Source organism: Lissotriton helveticus, chromosome 6 (genome assembly GCF_964261635.1).
Source record: "Lissotriton helveticus chromosome 6, aLisHel1.1, whole genome shotgun sequence".
Classification (NCBI taxonomy): Eukaryota; Metazoa; Chordata; class Amphibia; order Caudata; family Salamandridae; genus Lissotriton; species Lissotriton helveticus.
Genome location: NC_136067.1, coordinates 774031843 through 774047302, shown reverse-complemented (window position 1 = coordinate 774047302; position 15460 = coordinate 774031843). Strand labels below are relative to the sequence as shown.

Genomic DNA, 15460 nt, shown 5'->3' with positions numbered 1-15460 from the left:
TTAAACTCTCGCAAATGCGAGACCTATAACATTGCAAATATGTTCAGCACCAATTGTAAAAAAAAAATGTAAGTGTTAGGAGAGAGCGTGTCCTGGCAAGCTATTTGACAAAATAGTGCTCTGAGGAGGCAATTAAAGTCTGCAGAGTAAAAACACAGGTAACAGGTGGTGTCCCCATGGGAGGTTTAATTGGTAATGCTTGTACACATGATTTGGAGGGCACAAAATGCACTCTATAGCTATGAGTAGCCGATTACAGCCTTCTGTTTTATCCTCATAGTAAACTACAAGGTTTTTTCTGTTTAAGCATCATATTACTGACATAAAATAGAAATGCTGTTTGGCATGAAACCCGGTCTCTCAAATGTCTAAATAATAATGGTTAGCCCATATTTTGAGAATTAAACTCTCTTTGTATATATAACTCACTAGGCACTAGGCAGTAACAACAATGCAAGCCGGCTTTTTATGATCTAACCCTTAGTCACATAGTATCCCAATAGGAGACAGTGGACATTTTCTGACTTTTACATATACTGAACCAGTGCTTTGGCATTTATGTTGCAGGATGATAAATTAAACATATTGGAACATAGTCAAGATGGCCTCCAATGGTAAAGGCTAGACCCTGACGATAACCAAGCTACAACCGCTCAGCAAAACAGGGGAGAGAACCCATATACCTATTATAGACGTAGAACAAAAACTCCTTATCGGGAAACCTGGGGAGAGCTATAACCCTTATGTGAGGTTTATAAGATTTAGAGATCCCCTAGGTATAGCTACCCATGACTATTGCTTATTCTCTCCTCAAACGGATAACCAGTCAACATCTCAAATGATAATATAAATATATGGTCCTTTATGCACTGTGAGCTACACGCTGCGTAGTTGTATCTATCGGATGAGAGCCATACAGAATCGCTCAGGTGAAAATGTTGACTTTGTATAGTGAAACATCTTTTCACTTCTTTCTGACCTCTGGTCTTGCAACTTTGGACTTGAATTGTTCCTACATAAACCACTTTATGAATTGTAGATCTGGTTCCTTGGTGAAAGCTTCTTCTTTTGGCTTCTTGGACTTTCTTAACCGTGTCCACATTTTGGTCTCCCTCAAAAAATCTCTCTGTCACATTTGAGAAATCCTTATTTTGAGAATTTATGTACACCACGGGTGAATTTGTCATAATGTATAACATGAAGCAACATAATCATAATGGCCAACTTTAGCATCAAGGACGTTATTTTGAAAAGAGACATTTTTTGAAAGTTTTTTGTGCATGACAGTCCCCAGGTAAATCTGTCTCATGTTAATTTTTACAGATAACCCCCTGTCCATGTATTTGTTGATATTTATCTAGCACATATTTGGTCCTGATGAAGGTGGCTTGATGTGATATCCACCGAAATGTGCGTAGACCATTTCTAGATACAAGGGAATCTTACCAGAGACATATACAAGAGAAGAACTGGATGGGACCCAATTGCAGAAAGGAATTCAATTTTCAATTGTCTCTGCAAGAATTATAAAGGATCCCACACGTTTTCGAATCCTTTGCTAATGTTTGTGCTGTGTAAATGCTAGTGTGATTGTAGAGTTTTGTTTTTGTGGGGTTATAGACAATTTTGAAAATTGCGTTTCAAGCTTGAATCATGACAAGTTTTATATTAAAATTGTAAGTACATGAATGTCTATTTATTATGATAAAACAAATATATATGTGGAAAAAAGACTAAGATTAAAAAGATTAAAAATATTTTTATAAACCATTAAATACATTTGTATGAACTAATCATGTTCTAGGAAGTTGTTTTGGGGATATGTCTACAAGATAAGCTTTTAGACATCAGTAAAACACTGCGGCCCTCATCCTTTTAGACCTCTCTGCAGCCTTCGGCACCATTTCACATCGCACCCTCACAGCCAGACTTCATGACGCGGGGATACAAGGAGCCCGCCTCGACTGGCTCCAATCCGTCCTCTCCGGCAAAACCCAGAGAATTCGACTCTCTCCCTTCCTCTCCGAACCCACGGAAATCAACTGCGGAGTACCCCAGGGATTATCATTCAGCCTCATGCTCTTCAACATCTACATGGCCCCCCTCGCCGCAATCATCAGACAGCATGGGCTCAGCATCTTATCCTACGCTGTTGACACCCAGGTCATCCTCTCACTCACGAAGAGTTCCGAAGACATCAGACGCTGCTTCCAGGAAGGAATGAAGAATGTGGCAGCATGGATAGAAAACAGCTGTTTGAAGCTCAACTCAGAGAAGACCGAGGTCCTCATCCTCGGACCCTGCACCTCCGCCTGGGACAACACCTGGTGGCCCTCCGGAACCCTCCCACCCTTACAGACCACGCTCGGACCCTTGGCATCGTCCTGGACTCCTCCCTCTCCATGAACCGCCAGATCAACGCCGTTGCTCCCACTAGTTTCAAATGCCTTTGGATCCTCCGTAAGACCTTCAAACGAATCCCCCCCCCCCCCGACTGCAGAAGGACCATCGCCCATGCACTCATAACCAGCAGACTGGCCTACGGCAACACCCTTTACGCCAGAACCAACAGAACTCTTATTCACAAACTTCAAACCATCCAGAACGCCGCAGCCAGACTTGTCCTCGGGACAAAACATCACGAACACAGGACCCAACACCTACAAGCCCTCCACTGACTCCCCATCGAGAAGAGGGTCACCTTCAAATTCCTCACCCACGCCTACAAATCCCTCAACAACATCGAACTCAAATACCTCAACAAGAGATTATCCTTCCACATACCCAAGAGGAACCTCCGCTCTACCGACCTCGCCCTGACAGAGGTCCCCCGTATCCGCAGAAACAGAACTGGCGGGAGAGCTTTCTCTTACATTGCAGCCAAGACCTGCAACGAGCTCCCTGTGAACATCAGACGCTCCCGACCCTGCACAAGTTCAGGAAGTCCTGGCTTTTCGACTGATCTGGAGCTGCTCCCCCCCTCTCCCCCCAGCGCCTTGAGACCCTCACGAGTGAGTAGCACGCTATATAAACCATTGATTGATTGGGTTAGTTTAGAGGTTTTCTCATAGTTCCCATGGGAGGTTACAAAATGAGACAAGGCGGTACTAAGGAAGGACTGGTAAGCCTATTGACCACAGAACAGCCACTGTTTACAGTGGATAATGACACAAGCAAATGTAAAATATGGGCTGAGAGTGGGCGGAGCTACAAGTCCCTACTTGAATACAGCATGCCTAGCAGAGCAACACATGTGCTGCCCAGACTTGACCTAAAAAAACACATTCAAGATCTGATAAAATGCAACAATTGAGGCACGAATACATAATCACAAACCAAACGAAACTACATTTTGAGCACTGGCCTGCATCAGCTTCTAGGGACACATTCCTTACGAGTTACAAAAGCCAGTGCCATTAACGGAATAGGCATGTGACCATAAAGTTTACCTAAAGTTTTTTTCAACGCCTAATTCAGTGGAAACGCTGCTTGGTTTTAGGAAACTGAAACCTATTTACTGTAAGCGGTGGCGCGCATAAATGGCACAGAAATGTTGATAAACACAGAGGCCACGTGAATGTGTGTGACTTCAGCATTCCAGAGCCGCGTCCCAGTTTCCTGTTGACAGTTATGGGTTATACCAAGGCCGCACGGGGGTGGTTAGTGCCAAGCCTCGCTGCTCGCGCTCACGGGCAGCTTCTGAAGTGACTGCCACAGCTGCGGCCTAGGAGTGCACGGCCTGCTTTTTTTTAAGCACTGACAGCTGACCTTTCAACCTTGGCGCAGGAGGATTTTGACAAGCACGGCACATCCTGCTCAGTGGGGTTTTGGAACTCTTCGCATACTTGCTAACATGTGAGATCTGAAAGAACTGGGAGAAGCAGCAGGAAACATTAATTTTCGCCCATTGGCTCGAGAGGAATTTGCGTCAGAGTGAAATGCATTGTATTTATTGTTTTTGTTAAGTGCCTCGTGGGTGATCCACAGCGCTTTTCAGGGAAGATGGATACCTAAATGGACTGAAGAATGGAAGTAGGTCGTATGGAGCGATTAAATAGACTGTTGGCGTAAATGAAAGTTAAGAATATGTATAATCACGTTAAAAAAAATAGGTCAAACATTATGAAAACACCCCATGTTCTTATTAATTAGAAGTGCAAAAAAGTTTACTTAACCAAAATACTGGAACTCATTCGTTTCTACGAATAGCCACAAGAAGCTCGGTATGTCTCATTTTGATAGTATCGGCAAGAGTCTCAAATGCATATTATGTATATGATGTGCAAAAGTTATTGCGCAAGTCAGCCTTATCAAGATACTGGGGAAATTATCTAAAAATGATGCATAGAAATCGTGAAATATTATTTATCAAAACAATCCCATCGAGGAATGTATTTCTTACGTTAATGTTATAAGAATTGTAGACTGGTTGCGAATCCTACATCTTATATCCTGTGTGTTATATTTTTGTGTGGTCAGCCTTGCAAGAAAAAAGATAACACATGTTTATTTTCGTTGTATATTCTTAGCAATTAGTTTACAAAATCTCAATATGATGAAGAGATGAGTTACGTGATTATTCATAGCATCCAAAGTGTTTAGAGTAATAACTACAACATCTGAGAAGACAAATGTTCACAAAATTGCACTACAACACAAATAAGTGATATGTGATGCATTGTATCAGACCCTAAGGTTATCTCACAATGTTGTTAGTCAATATTTGTATTTTAGAGTTACCAACTTACATCACATGGTATCTTTGTTTTTTGGGAGGTTCACTATTTTTTGTTTTACTCTTGCATTTAAAAGTCATCATGTTTCAGTGCAAGATTCTACTTGGAAGGCCTTCTTCACAATTGTGGACTGGACCAGAAGAAAGCCTCTTGTGGAGTGATTTTCCGGAGTCTTTATTTGTATTCATTGAGCATAAATAATAATTGCTATGAAGGCACATTATTTTCAGTTTTTAGGGAGTTTACAGAACATTGGGGCATATGTATGAAAAACCCGTTTTGTGAGTCCTTAATAGCGATTTTTTGCGAATCGCCATTAAGGAATCCCAAAATGGAAGGTATGTAGGAATCGCAATATTAATTGTGATTCCTTAATATTCCATAATTGCAGATTGCAAATTGCAATTCGCAATTAAGGAGGACTTTTCCATTCATTCTGATGGGCCTAGAGGCCCAAAAGAATGAAAGGGAAGACATTCGCAATTTGCGAGTACCCATTAGGTTCTCGCAAATTGCGATTGCAATGGTGTCAAAAGGACACCCTGTTAAACCCACGAAATATGTAAGTGTGAAAATGTGGCACACATACCCGTGGTGCACCCGCCCGCCGAATGCGGAGTTGAATCCAGGGCGGGTGGGCAGTGTGGCGCCGGTCTCACAACAGCGGTCTGTTAGGCTCATAGGAAAGCCTAACATGAAGACCACTGCCGTGAGAGAGCCTGCTGCACGCACGTACACTGTGTGGCATGCACCATGTTGTGCATGCCACACAGTGCATGCATGAAAGTTCAAATGTAGGGGCGCACAGCGTGATCCCCCCGCACCCACTTCATAGGGCAGATTTGCCCGGGGACCCCGGTGGCAGGGCCGGACTGGCAGTAGCGGGCATCAGGAGTTTTCCTTGTCAGCAATGGGCCCATTTTTTACCCGTTGGCGACGGTTTTGCAGCAGAGCTGCAATATCGGCCCCCGAAACAAAACAAGCAGTGGTGGTTGACACCGCCACTGAAAGGCTTGTGGAAGAGCAACTCGTAATATGGATGCAGAGCAGGGATTGGCATCACCTTCATTCGTCCCCACTTTACACACCGCCAGCACCGCGGGATCTAGGATACTGGTGGTGCCGGCAGTGTTGTAGCAGGCTGGTTGCAGCCCTACCACTACACTCAGATTACGGAGGTCGGAGTGCGGTGGTCGAACTGCCACTGCGAGTACGGCGGTCCCAGGACCGATGTACTCTTAATAAGCCCCTAAATCTTGGATGACCGTTATGGTTATAGTAGTTTTGCAGAGAAATATTAGTGCTGGTGCATGAATACTATCACTGGCATTAAAATTTTAGCAGAATGTCTGATAATTACCAGTGGCTCCCATTAACAGTTGCAATACAGAAACCTTGCCGAGCAGCACTGAGACTGTATCATTAAACGTATACAACCACTGCTAAGAAGTGCTCTGTCCCAATGAAGAATAGTCACTAGTAAAAAGACTCCATGATGTCCCTTTAAAAAGCAGGTATTGTCCAAAGATGTTTTCCCATGGCAGAAAGGATGAATATGTATAATTTCTGTTCTGCTGCACTTCTGTGCAAATGATAACTATATTGAATTGCAATGAGGTGGATAAAAGAGATTTCCACGTTTCTGTGGTTGATTAGTGAATATTGATTCATTTGTTGGCTGAAGAAAGTAATTGCCTCACGTATTCAAGGATGTGAAAATATCAATTTAAAACTGTATTCATCTAAAAAAAATAGCCACGTGAACCAACAAATATTTATAGCAATAATACAGATCAGGAAAAAAAATGGATTGCATAATAAATAGACTAAAAGCAGTAACACGAAATACCAGGAATTCAAAGTTAGTATTTTTTTTTAATTATACCCAACTCTGAAAATACCTTCGGTCAGGTGGGCTGTGGCCAACCTGATTTGTAGCCTGCTTCACAAAGCATGGTGGGTGGGGTGTGTAGTTTGACAGTTCCTATTACACATATTAGGTCGCACTATATATAGTGCTGAAGGCTGAAATGCACGTCCCCGCATACGAGACCTGTTGAGAGCTATGCATTTTCCCAGTAACAGCAACAAATACCATTATACGCTAGGATCTCTGTTGGAAAGAATTAGTCAAAAATGTACCACCTTATTTTAATCAAACTAGAACAAACTCACTTGGAATAAAAGTTTGCTGCATATACCCATGTCTCAGTGAGGAAAGATAGGAGTGATGGGTAATTCCCGATTAAAAAAAAAATACTGCATTTTCTCATTTTTCATCGAAATTCTAAAAACTGAATGCAACTTTTAAGAAAAGTCGTTCTTAATAGTAGACATCAACTCTGACGTGTTCAGTGCATCTACATGTAGTTTCCGACATTGCATTGAGTGCAATAAAACTCGTCAACGACGGTTTGGTTGTAAAGTGAATTTAACAGTCAGCAAATTAAAGAAGCAGGTACACAACCGATGCTTGTCGTCAACACCCTAGTTGAAGTGCCACGCCTCAGTTGGAGGAGTGTTTTACAGCAGAAGGCTAACTACTGTTTATAGCAAGGATGTCGTGCGAATCCGTCTATATTTCATCACTTATAATCGGTTTAACTACCCCATGACTGTCACTTCTCACACTGGTAAACGTAGAAGAACGAAAGTGGGATAATAGCCCAGGGAAACCAGGAGATTGTCCAAGAGGCCACGGCAAGTGAAAGGCCGCAAATAATTCTTAAACAGATTGTTTCAAAACGTTTTCTTTAATTTATTTTTTTAAGGTGAGTAATGTGTGAGTCTATTGCAGACATTCTGCAGAGAAATGCCGTGTTTATGTTTCATGCAACATCCATAAAAGGTTTCTTTAAGTTCAAAACAGGACTCACATATGAGATAAATGAAATGGGCGGGTGTCCCATATTATTTGGAGTAATATGTGTGAGCTGCTACTGTGATACAATATTAAAAACACACTTCAGTATCCCGGATTATTAGATGTAACAACTTTAGGCCAGTTGCCGGTGCTCTGTCAGTGACCTGACCAATGACGGCATGAAAGAGCTGAAATCGGATCATAAATTCAAAGCTGTTCCAACAGGGAACCCACAATACGCTCGGCCAGGGGACCCAAAATACGCTCGGCCACGGGCCCCCAAAATCCTTAAACTGTCCCTGTCCTCCTGGTCACTTTAAGATTCTGCTTTGGCTTTGTAACATATTTCCACAAACTCCAGTAGGTGTACAGTGCGCTGCGTCCATGTACAATAACCTGAGGGCTTACCTGAGTGTCAGCCACTTCCCTCTTGCTGCTCTTCCCCCACCCGCCACCTGTCCGATAATCCCTCACTGTGCCTAGAAAAGTAGGTCGCCTGTGAGCAGAAGAGGCAGACTCAACCTCTCTTAGTGACAGGGCGCTGTGCACGTGTTGCACCAACTTAACAATAACCACTCTGTGTGCGTTTGGACAGGTGCCGTGAATCACCAGGCGGCCCAAACGAGATGGTAATATATATGAAACACCTGCAAACTCCTGTAATAAAGCAGGGGCCCAACACCAAAACATGGCCAATGAATAAAAAGTTAGCAGGGCGGGGCGATGTAAGCCCCCAATAGCGTCCACACTAAGGGTGGCGCTGTAAAAATCGAGTCGCATCGATGAGCTATAAACGGCGCTGGGGCCAGGCATGAGTTGAGACTATTCAGTGTGCGTGACGCTCTCCTTCCTGGAGCGGCAGGTGTAAAGGGGGGAGAGAGATGGATGTGTATTCCACGGTAATATTTGAGGGAAACATTAAAGAAAGTGCCCCCTCCGCTGCAATGAAGGGGCTGCTGCCTGCGGCACGGTGGGCGCCTTACCTCCCTCCTCGGGGCCGCTCTCGGGGTCTCCGTCGGTGAGGGAGTCCCCGTCTCCGTAGCCCGCCACCCCGACCAGGTCGTCGTCCTCCTCGTCCTCGAGCTCGCCGTCCTCCTCCTGCTGCAGCTTGGGCGCCTGGCTCATGGTGCCCGCCGGCGGTGCCTGCGTGCGCCCGGGCCGGGCTCTCCCCGTCGCCTCTCCGCTCCTCTGGCCAGCAGCGTCCCCCGAGGAGCGGCTCCTCGGCTCGCACTTGGCAGCGACAGCACAGGGGGCGGAGCGGCTGCGTGACCCCGGTCAGCTGACAGCAAGCGCCCAGCTCACTGCACGGAGTGACAGCAGCGGCAGGGGGACTGGCACACGCTGCATACACTCCCACTGGCAGAGCGCCCGGGCTCCCCCGCAGCGACTGCACGAGCAACCTGATGCGATGCACTGACTCCAGCAGCAGAACAGCCGGCCTCCCCTGCAGTGCACTGCACGAGCAACATGACGCGATGCACTGCCCCCAGCAGAGCACCCGGGCTCCCCCGCAGCGACTGCACGAGCAACCTGACGCGATGCACTGCCCCCAGCAGAGCAGCCGACCACTCCCACAGCCTGCAGTGCACTGCACCAGTAACCTGACGCGATGCACTGCCCCCAGCAGAGCAGCTGGGCTCTCCCACAGCCTACAGTGCACTGCACGAGCGACCTGACGCGATGCACTGCCTCCCCGCAGCCTGCAGTGCACTGCACGAGCAACCTGACGCGATTCACTGCCCCCAGCAGAGCGCCCGGGCTCCCCGCAGCGACTGCACGAGCAACCTGACGCGATTCACTGCCCCCAGCAGAGCGCCCGAGCTCCCCCGCAGCCAGCAGTGCACTGCATGAGTAACATGACGCTCCCGGGCTCTTCCACAGCCTGCACTGCACGAGCAACCTGAAGCTATTAACTGCCCCAGCAGAGCGCCTGGGCTTCCCCGCAGCTACTGCACGAGCAACCTGACGCCATTCACTCCCCCCAGCAGAGCAGGCGAGCTCCCCCGCAGCCTGCAGTGCACTGCACGAGCAATCTGACGCACCCGGGCTCTTCCACAGCCTGCACTAGCAACCTGACGCGATTCACTGCCCCCAGCAGAGCACCCGGGCTCCCCCGCAGCCTGTAGTTCACTACACGAGCAACCTGACGCGATCCACTGCCCCCAGCAGAGCGCCCAGGCTCCCCCACAGCCTGGAGCCTGCAGTGCACTGCACGAGCAACCGGACGCGATTCACTGCCCCCAGCAGAGAAGCCGGGCTCCACTGCAGTGCACTGCACGAGCAACCTGATGCAATTCACTGCCCCCAGCAGAGCACCCAAGTTCACCCTCAGCCTGCAGTGTACTGCACAAGCAACTTGACGCGATGCACTGCCCCCAGCAGAGCAGCCGAGCTCCCCCGCAGCCTGCAGTGCACTGCACGAGCAACCTGACGCACCCAGGCTCTTCCACAGCCTGCACTGCACGAGCAACCTGACTCGATTCACTGCCCCCAGCAGAGCACCCGGGCTCCCCCGCAGCCTGTAGTTCACTACACGAGCAACCTGACGCGATTCACTGCCCCCAGCAGAGCGCCTAGGCTCCCCCACAGCCTGGAGCCTGCAGCGCACTGCACGAGCAACCTGACGCGATTCACTGCCCCCAGAAGAGCAGCCGGGCTCCAGTGCAGTGCACTGCACGAGCAACCTGATGCGATTCACTGCCCCCAGCAGAGCACCCGAGCTCTCCCACAGCCTGCAGCTACTGCACGAGCAACCTGACGCGATGCACTGTCCCCAGCAGAGCAGCCCGGCTCTCCCACAGCCTGTAGGGCACTGCACGAGCAACCTGAAGATATTAACTGCCCCCAGCAGAGCACCCGAGCTCCCCCTCAGCCTGCAGTGTACTGCACAAGCAACTTGACGCGATGCACTGCCCCCAGCAGAGCAGCCGAGCTCCCCCGCAGCCTGCAGTGCACTGCACGAGCAACCTGACGCACCCAGGCTCTTCCACAGCCTGCACTGCACGAGCAACCTGACGCGATTCACTGCCCCCAGCAGAGCACCCGGGCTCCCCCGCAGCCTGTAGTTCACTACACGAGCAACCTGACGCGATGCACTGCCCCCAGCAGAGCACCCGGGCTCCCCCGCAGCGACTGCACGAGCAACCTGAAGCGATGCACTGACTCCAGCACCAGAGCAGCCGGCCTCCCCTGCAGTGCACTGCACGAGCAACCTGACGCGATGCACTGCCCCCAGCAGAGCAGCCGGGCTCCCCCGCAGCGACTGCACGAGCAACCTGACGCGATGCACTGCCCCCAGCAGAGCAGCCGACCACTCCCACAACCTGCAGTGCACTGCACCAGCAACCTGACGCAATGCACTGCCTCCAGCAGAGCAGCCGGGCTCCCCGCAGCATGCAGTGCACTGCACGAGCAACCTGACGCGATTCACTGCCCCCAGCAGAGCGCCCGGGCTCCCCGCAGCGACTGCACGAGCAACCTGACGCGATTCACTGCCCCCAGCAGAGCGCCCGAGCTCCCCCGCAGCCAGCAGTGCACTGCATGAGCAACATGACGCACCCGGGCTCTTCCACAGCCTGCACTGCACGAGCAACCTGAAGCTATTAACGACCCCAGCAGAGCGCCCGGGCTTCCCCGCAGCTACTGCACGAGCAACCTGACGCCATTCACTCCCCCCAGCAGAGCAGGCGAGCTCCCCCGCAGCCTGCAGTGCACTGCACGAGCAATCTGACGCACCCGGGCTCTTCCACAGCCTGCACTGCACGAGCAACCTGACGCGATTCACTGCCCCCAGCAGAGCACCCGGGCTCCCCCGCAGCCTGTAGTTCACTACACGAGCAACCTGACGCAATTCACTGCCCCCAGCAGAGCGCCCAGACTCCCCCACAGCCTGGAGCCTGCAGTGCACTGCACGAGCAACCGGACGCGATTCACTGCCCCCAGCAGAGAAGCCGGGCTCCACTGCAGTGCACTGCACGAGCAACCTGATGCAATTCACTGCCCCCAGCAGAGCACCCAAGCTCACCCTCAGCCTGCAGTGTACTGCACGAGCGACCTGACGCGATGCACTGCCTCCAGCAGAGCAGCCGGGCTCCCCGCAGCCTGCAGTGCACTGCACGGGCAACCTGACGCGATGCACTGCCCCCAGCAGAGCACCCAGGCTCCCCCGCAGCGACTGCACGAGCAACCTGACGCGATGCACTGCCCCCAGCAGAGCAGCCGACCACTCCCACAGCCTGCAGTGCACTGCACCAGCAACCTGACGCGATGCACTGCCCCCAGCAGAGCAGCCGGGCTCTCCCACAGCCTACAGTGCACTGCACGAGCGACCTGACGCGATGCACTGCCTCCAGCAGAGCAGCCGGGCTCCCCGCAGCCTGCAGTGCACTGCACGGGCAACCTGACGCGATTCACTGCCCCCAGCAGAGCGCCCGGGCTCCCCGCAGCGACTGCACGAGCAACCTGACGCGATTCACTGGCCCCAGCAGAGCGCCCGAGCTCCCCCGCAGCCAGCAGTGCACTGCATGAGCAACATGACGCACCCGGGCTCTTCCACAGCCTGCACTGCACGAGCAACCTGAAGCTATTAACTGCCCCAGCAGAGCGCCCGGGCTTCCCCGCAGCTACTGCATGAGCAACCTGACGCCATTCACTCCCCCCAGCAGAGCAGGCGAGCTCCCCCGCAGCCTGCAGTGCACTGCACGAGCAATCTGACGCACCCGGGCTCTTCCACAGCCTGCACTGCACGGGAAACCTGACGCGATTCACTGCCCCCAGCAGAGCGGCCGAGCTCCCCACAGCCTGGAGCCTGCAGCGCACTGCACGAGCAACCTGACGCGATTCACTGCCCCCAGCAGAGCACCCGAGCTCTCCCACAGCCTGCAGCTACTGCACGAGCAACCTGACGCGATGCACTGCCCCCAGCAGAGCAGCCCGGCTCTCCCATAGCCTGTAGGGCACTGCACGAGCAACCTGAAGATATTAACTGCCCCCAGCAGAGCACCCGAGCTCCCCCTCAGCCTGCAGTGTACTGCACAAGCAACTTGACGCGATTCACTGCCCCCAGCAGAGCAGCAGGGCTCCACTGCAGTGCACTGCACGAGCAACGTGATGCGATTCAATGACCCCAGCAGAGCACCCGAGCTCCCCCTCAGCCTGCAGTGCACTGCACGAGCAACCTGAAGCTATTAACTGCCCCCAGCAGAGCGCCCGGGCTTCCCCGCAGCTACTGCACAAGCAACCTGACGCGATTCACTGCCCCCAGCAGAGCACCCGAGCTCCCCCACAGCCTGCAGTGCACTGCACAAGCAACCTGAAGCTATTAACTGCCCCAGCAGAGCACCCGGGCTTCTCCGCAGCTACTGCACGAGCAACCTGACGCGATTCACTGCCCCCAGCAGAGCACCCGAGCTCCCCGCAGCCTGCACTGCACAAGCAACCTGACGCGATTCACTGCCCCCAGCAGAGCACCGGGGCTCCCCCGCAGCTACTGCACAAGCAACCTGAAGCGATTCACTGCCCCCAGCAGAGCAACTGAACTCTCCCACAGCCTGTAGCTACTGCACGAGCAACCTGGCGCGATGCACTGCCCCCAGCAGAGCAGCCCGGCTCTCCCATAGCCTGTAGGGCACTGCACGAGCAACCTGAAGATATTAACTGCCCCCAGCAGAGCACCCGAGCTCCCCCTCAGCCTGCAGTGTACTGCACAAGCAACTTGACGCGATGCACTGCCCCCAGCAGAGCAGCCGAGCTCCCCCGCAGCCTGCAGTGCACTGCACGAGCAACCTGACGCACCCAGGCTCTTCCACAGCCTGCACTGCACGAGCAACCTGACGCGATTCACTGCCCCCAGCAAAGCACCCGGGCTCCCCCGCAGCCTGTAGTTCACTACACGAGCAACCTGACGCGATTCACTGCCCCCAGCAGAGCACCCGAGCTCCCCCGCAGCCTGCAGTGCACTGCACGAGCAACCTGACGCACGCGGGCTCTTCCACAGCCTGCACTGCACGAGCAACCTGACGCGATTCACTGCCCCCAGCAGAGCACCCGGGCTCCCCCGCAGCCTGTAGTTCACTACACGAGCAACCTGACACAATTCACTGCCCCCAGCAGAGCGCCCAGGCTCCCCCACAGCCTGGAGCCTGCAGTGCACTGCACGAGCAACCTGACGCGATTCACTGCCCCCAGCAGAGCAGCAGGGCTCCACTGCAGTGCACTGCACGAGCAACGTGATGCGATTCAATGACCCCAGCAGAGCACCCGAGCTCCCCCTCAGCCTGCAGTGTACTGCACAAGCAACTTGACGCGATGCACTGCCCCCAGCAGAGCAGCCAGGCTCCTCCGCAGCCTGCAGTGCACTGCACGAGCAACCTGAAGCTATTAACTGCCCCCAGCAGAGCGCCCAGGCTCCCCCGCAGCTACTGCACAAGCAACTTGACGCGATGCACTGCCCCCAGCAGAGAACCCGGGCTCCCCTGCAGCCTGCAGTGCACTGCGCGAGCAACCTGACGCACTCGGGCTCTCCCACAGCCTGCAGTGTACTGCACGCGCATCCTGACGCGATTCACTGCCCCCAGCAGAGCAGCTGGGCCCTCCCACAGCCTGCAGTGCACTGCACGAGCAACCTGACGTGATTCACTGCCCCCAGCAGAGAAGCCGGGCTCTCCCACAGCCTGCAGTGCACTGCACGAGCAACCTGACGGGATTCACTGCCCCCAGCAGAGCAGCCGGGCTCTCCCACAGCCTGCAGTGTACTGCACAAGCAACTTGACGCAATGCACTGCCCCCAGCAGAGCAGCCAGGCTCCTCCGCAGCCTGCATTGCACTGCACGAGCAACCTGACGCGATTCACTGCCCCCAGCAGAGCGCCCGGGCTCCCCGCAGCGACTGCACGAGCAACCTGACGCGATTCACTGCCCCCAGCAGAGCGCCCGAGCGCCCCCGCAACCAGCAGTGCACTGCATGAGCAACATGACGCACCCGGGCTCTTCCACAGCCTGCACTGCACGAGCAACCTGAAGCTATTAACTGCCCCAGCAGAGCGCCTGGGCTTCCCCGCAGCTACTGCACGAGCAACCGGACGCCATTCACTCCCCCCAGCAGAGCAGGCGAGCTCCCCCGCAGCCTGCAGTGCACTGCACGAGCAATCTGACGCACCCGGGCTCTTCCACAGCCTGCACTGCACGAGCAACCTGACGCGATTCACTGCCCCCAGCAGAGCACCCGGGCTCCGCCGCAGCCTGTAGTTCACTACACGAGCAACCTGACGCGATTCACTGCCCCCAGCAGAGCGCCCAGGCTCCCCCACAGCCTGGAGCCTGCAGTGCACTGCACGAGCAACCGGACGCGATTCACTGCCCCCAGCAGAGAAGCCGGGCTCCAGTGCACTGCACGAGCAACCTGATGCAATTCACTGCCCCCAGCAGAGCACCCAAGCTCACCCTCAGCCTGCAGTGTACTGCACAAGCAACTTGACGCGATGCACTGCCCCCAGCAGAGCAGCCGAGCTCCCCCGCAGCCTGCAGTGCACTGCACGAGCAACCTGACGCACCCAGGCTCTTCCTATATACCAGACAGACCCTAGCCAGGGCCGGGAAATGGTGCTAAAAATGGTGCTAAAACAACAGTTTATGTAAAAATCATCAGAATTGTTCTTTCAACAGAGCAATTCTGCGACTTTTTACTTTAAAAAAACATTTAGGAAGAATCAAGAAAGTGTTACAATTCTTTTGAGGTTTTTTTCTCATGTTTGGTGTTTTCAATGTATTTTCTATTTTTGTTGCAATGTCCTAGCACACATAAACCAATTGTATTATGTTCATGACATTAAGTATACTAACAAGAAAAAGACAGGATTTCAATC

At 52.6% G+C, this 15460-nt stretch overlaps 1 protein-coding gene across 4 annotated transcripts in view; it reads right to left on the bottom strand.

Moving 5' to 3' along the window:
* Positions 1 to 15460, bottom strand: part of RRAGD (Ras related GTP binding D) — a 197754-nt gene that overhangs the window by 164781 nt on the left and 17513 nt on the right. Inside the window, exon 1 of one of the 4 annotated variants that reach the window (XM_078648273.1) lies at positions 8583 to 8832. The exons of the other annotated variants lie outside the window; for them this stretch is intronic. Coding sequence (XP_078504399.1) covers positions 8583 to 8724 — 142 coding nt within the window. The 5' untranslated portion in view covers positions 8725 to 8832. Of the gene's footprint in view, positions 1 to 8582; positions 8833 to 15460 lie in introns of those variants that run through there. 4 annotated transcript variants of the gene reach the window in all.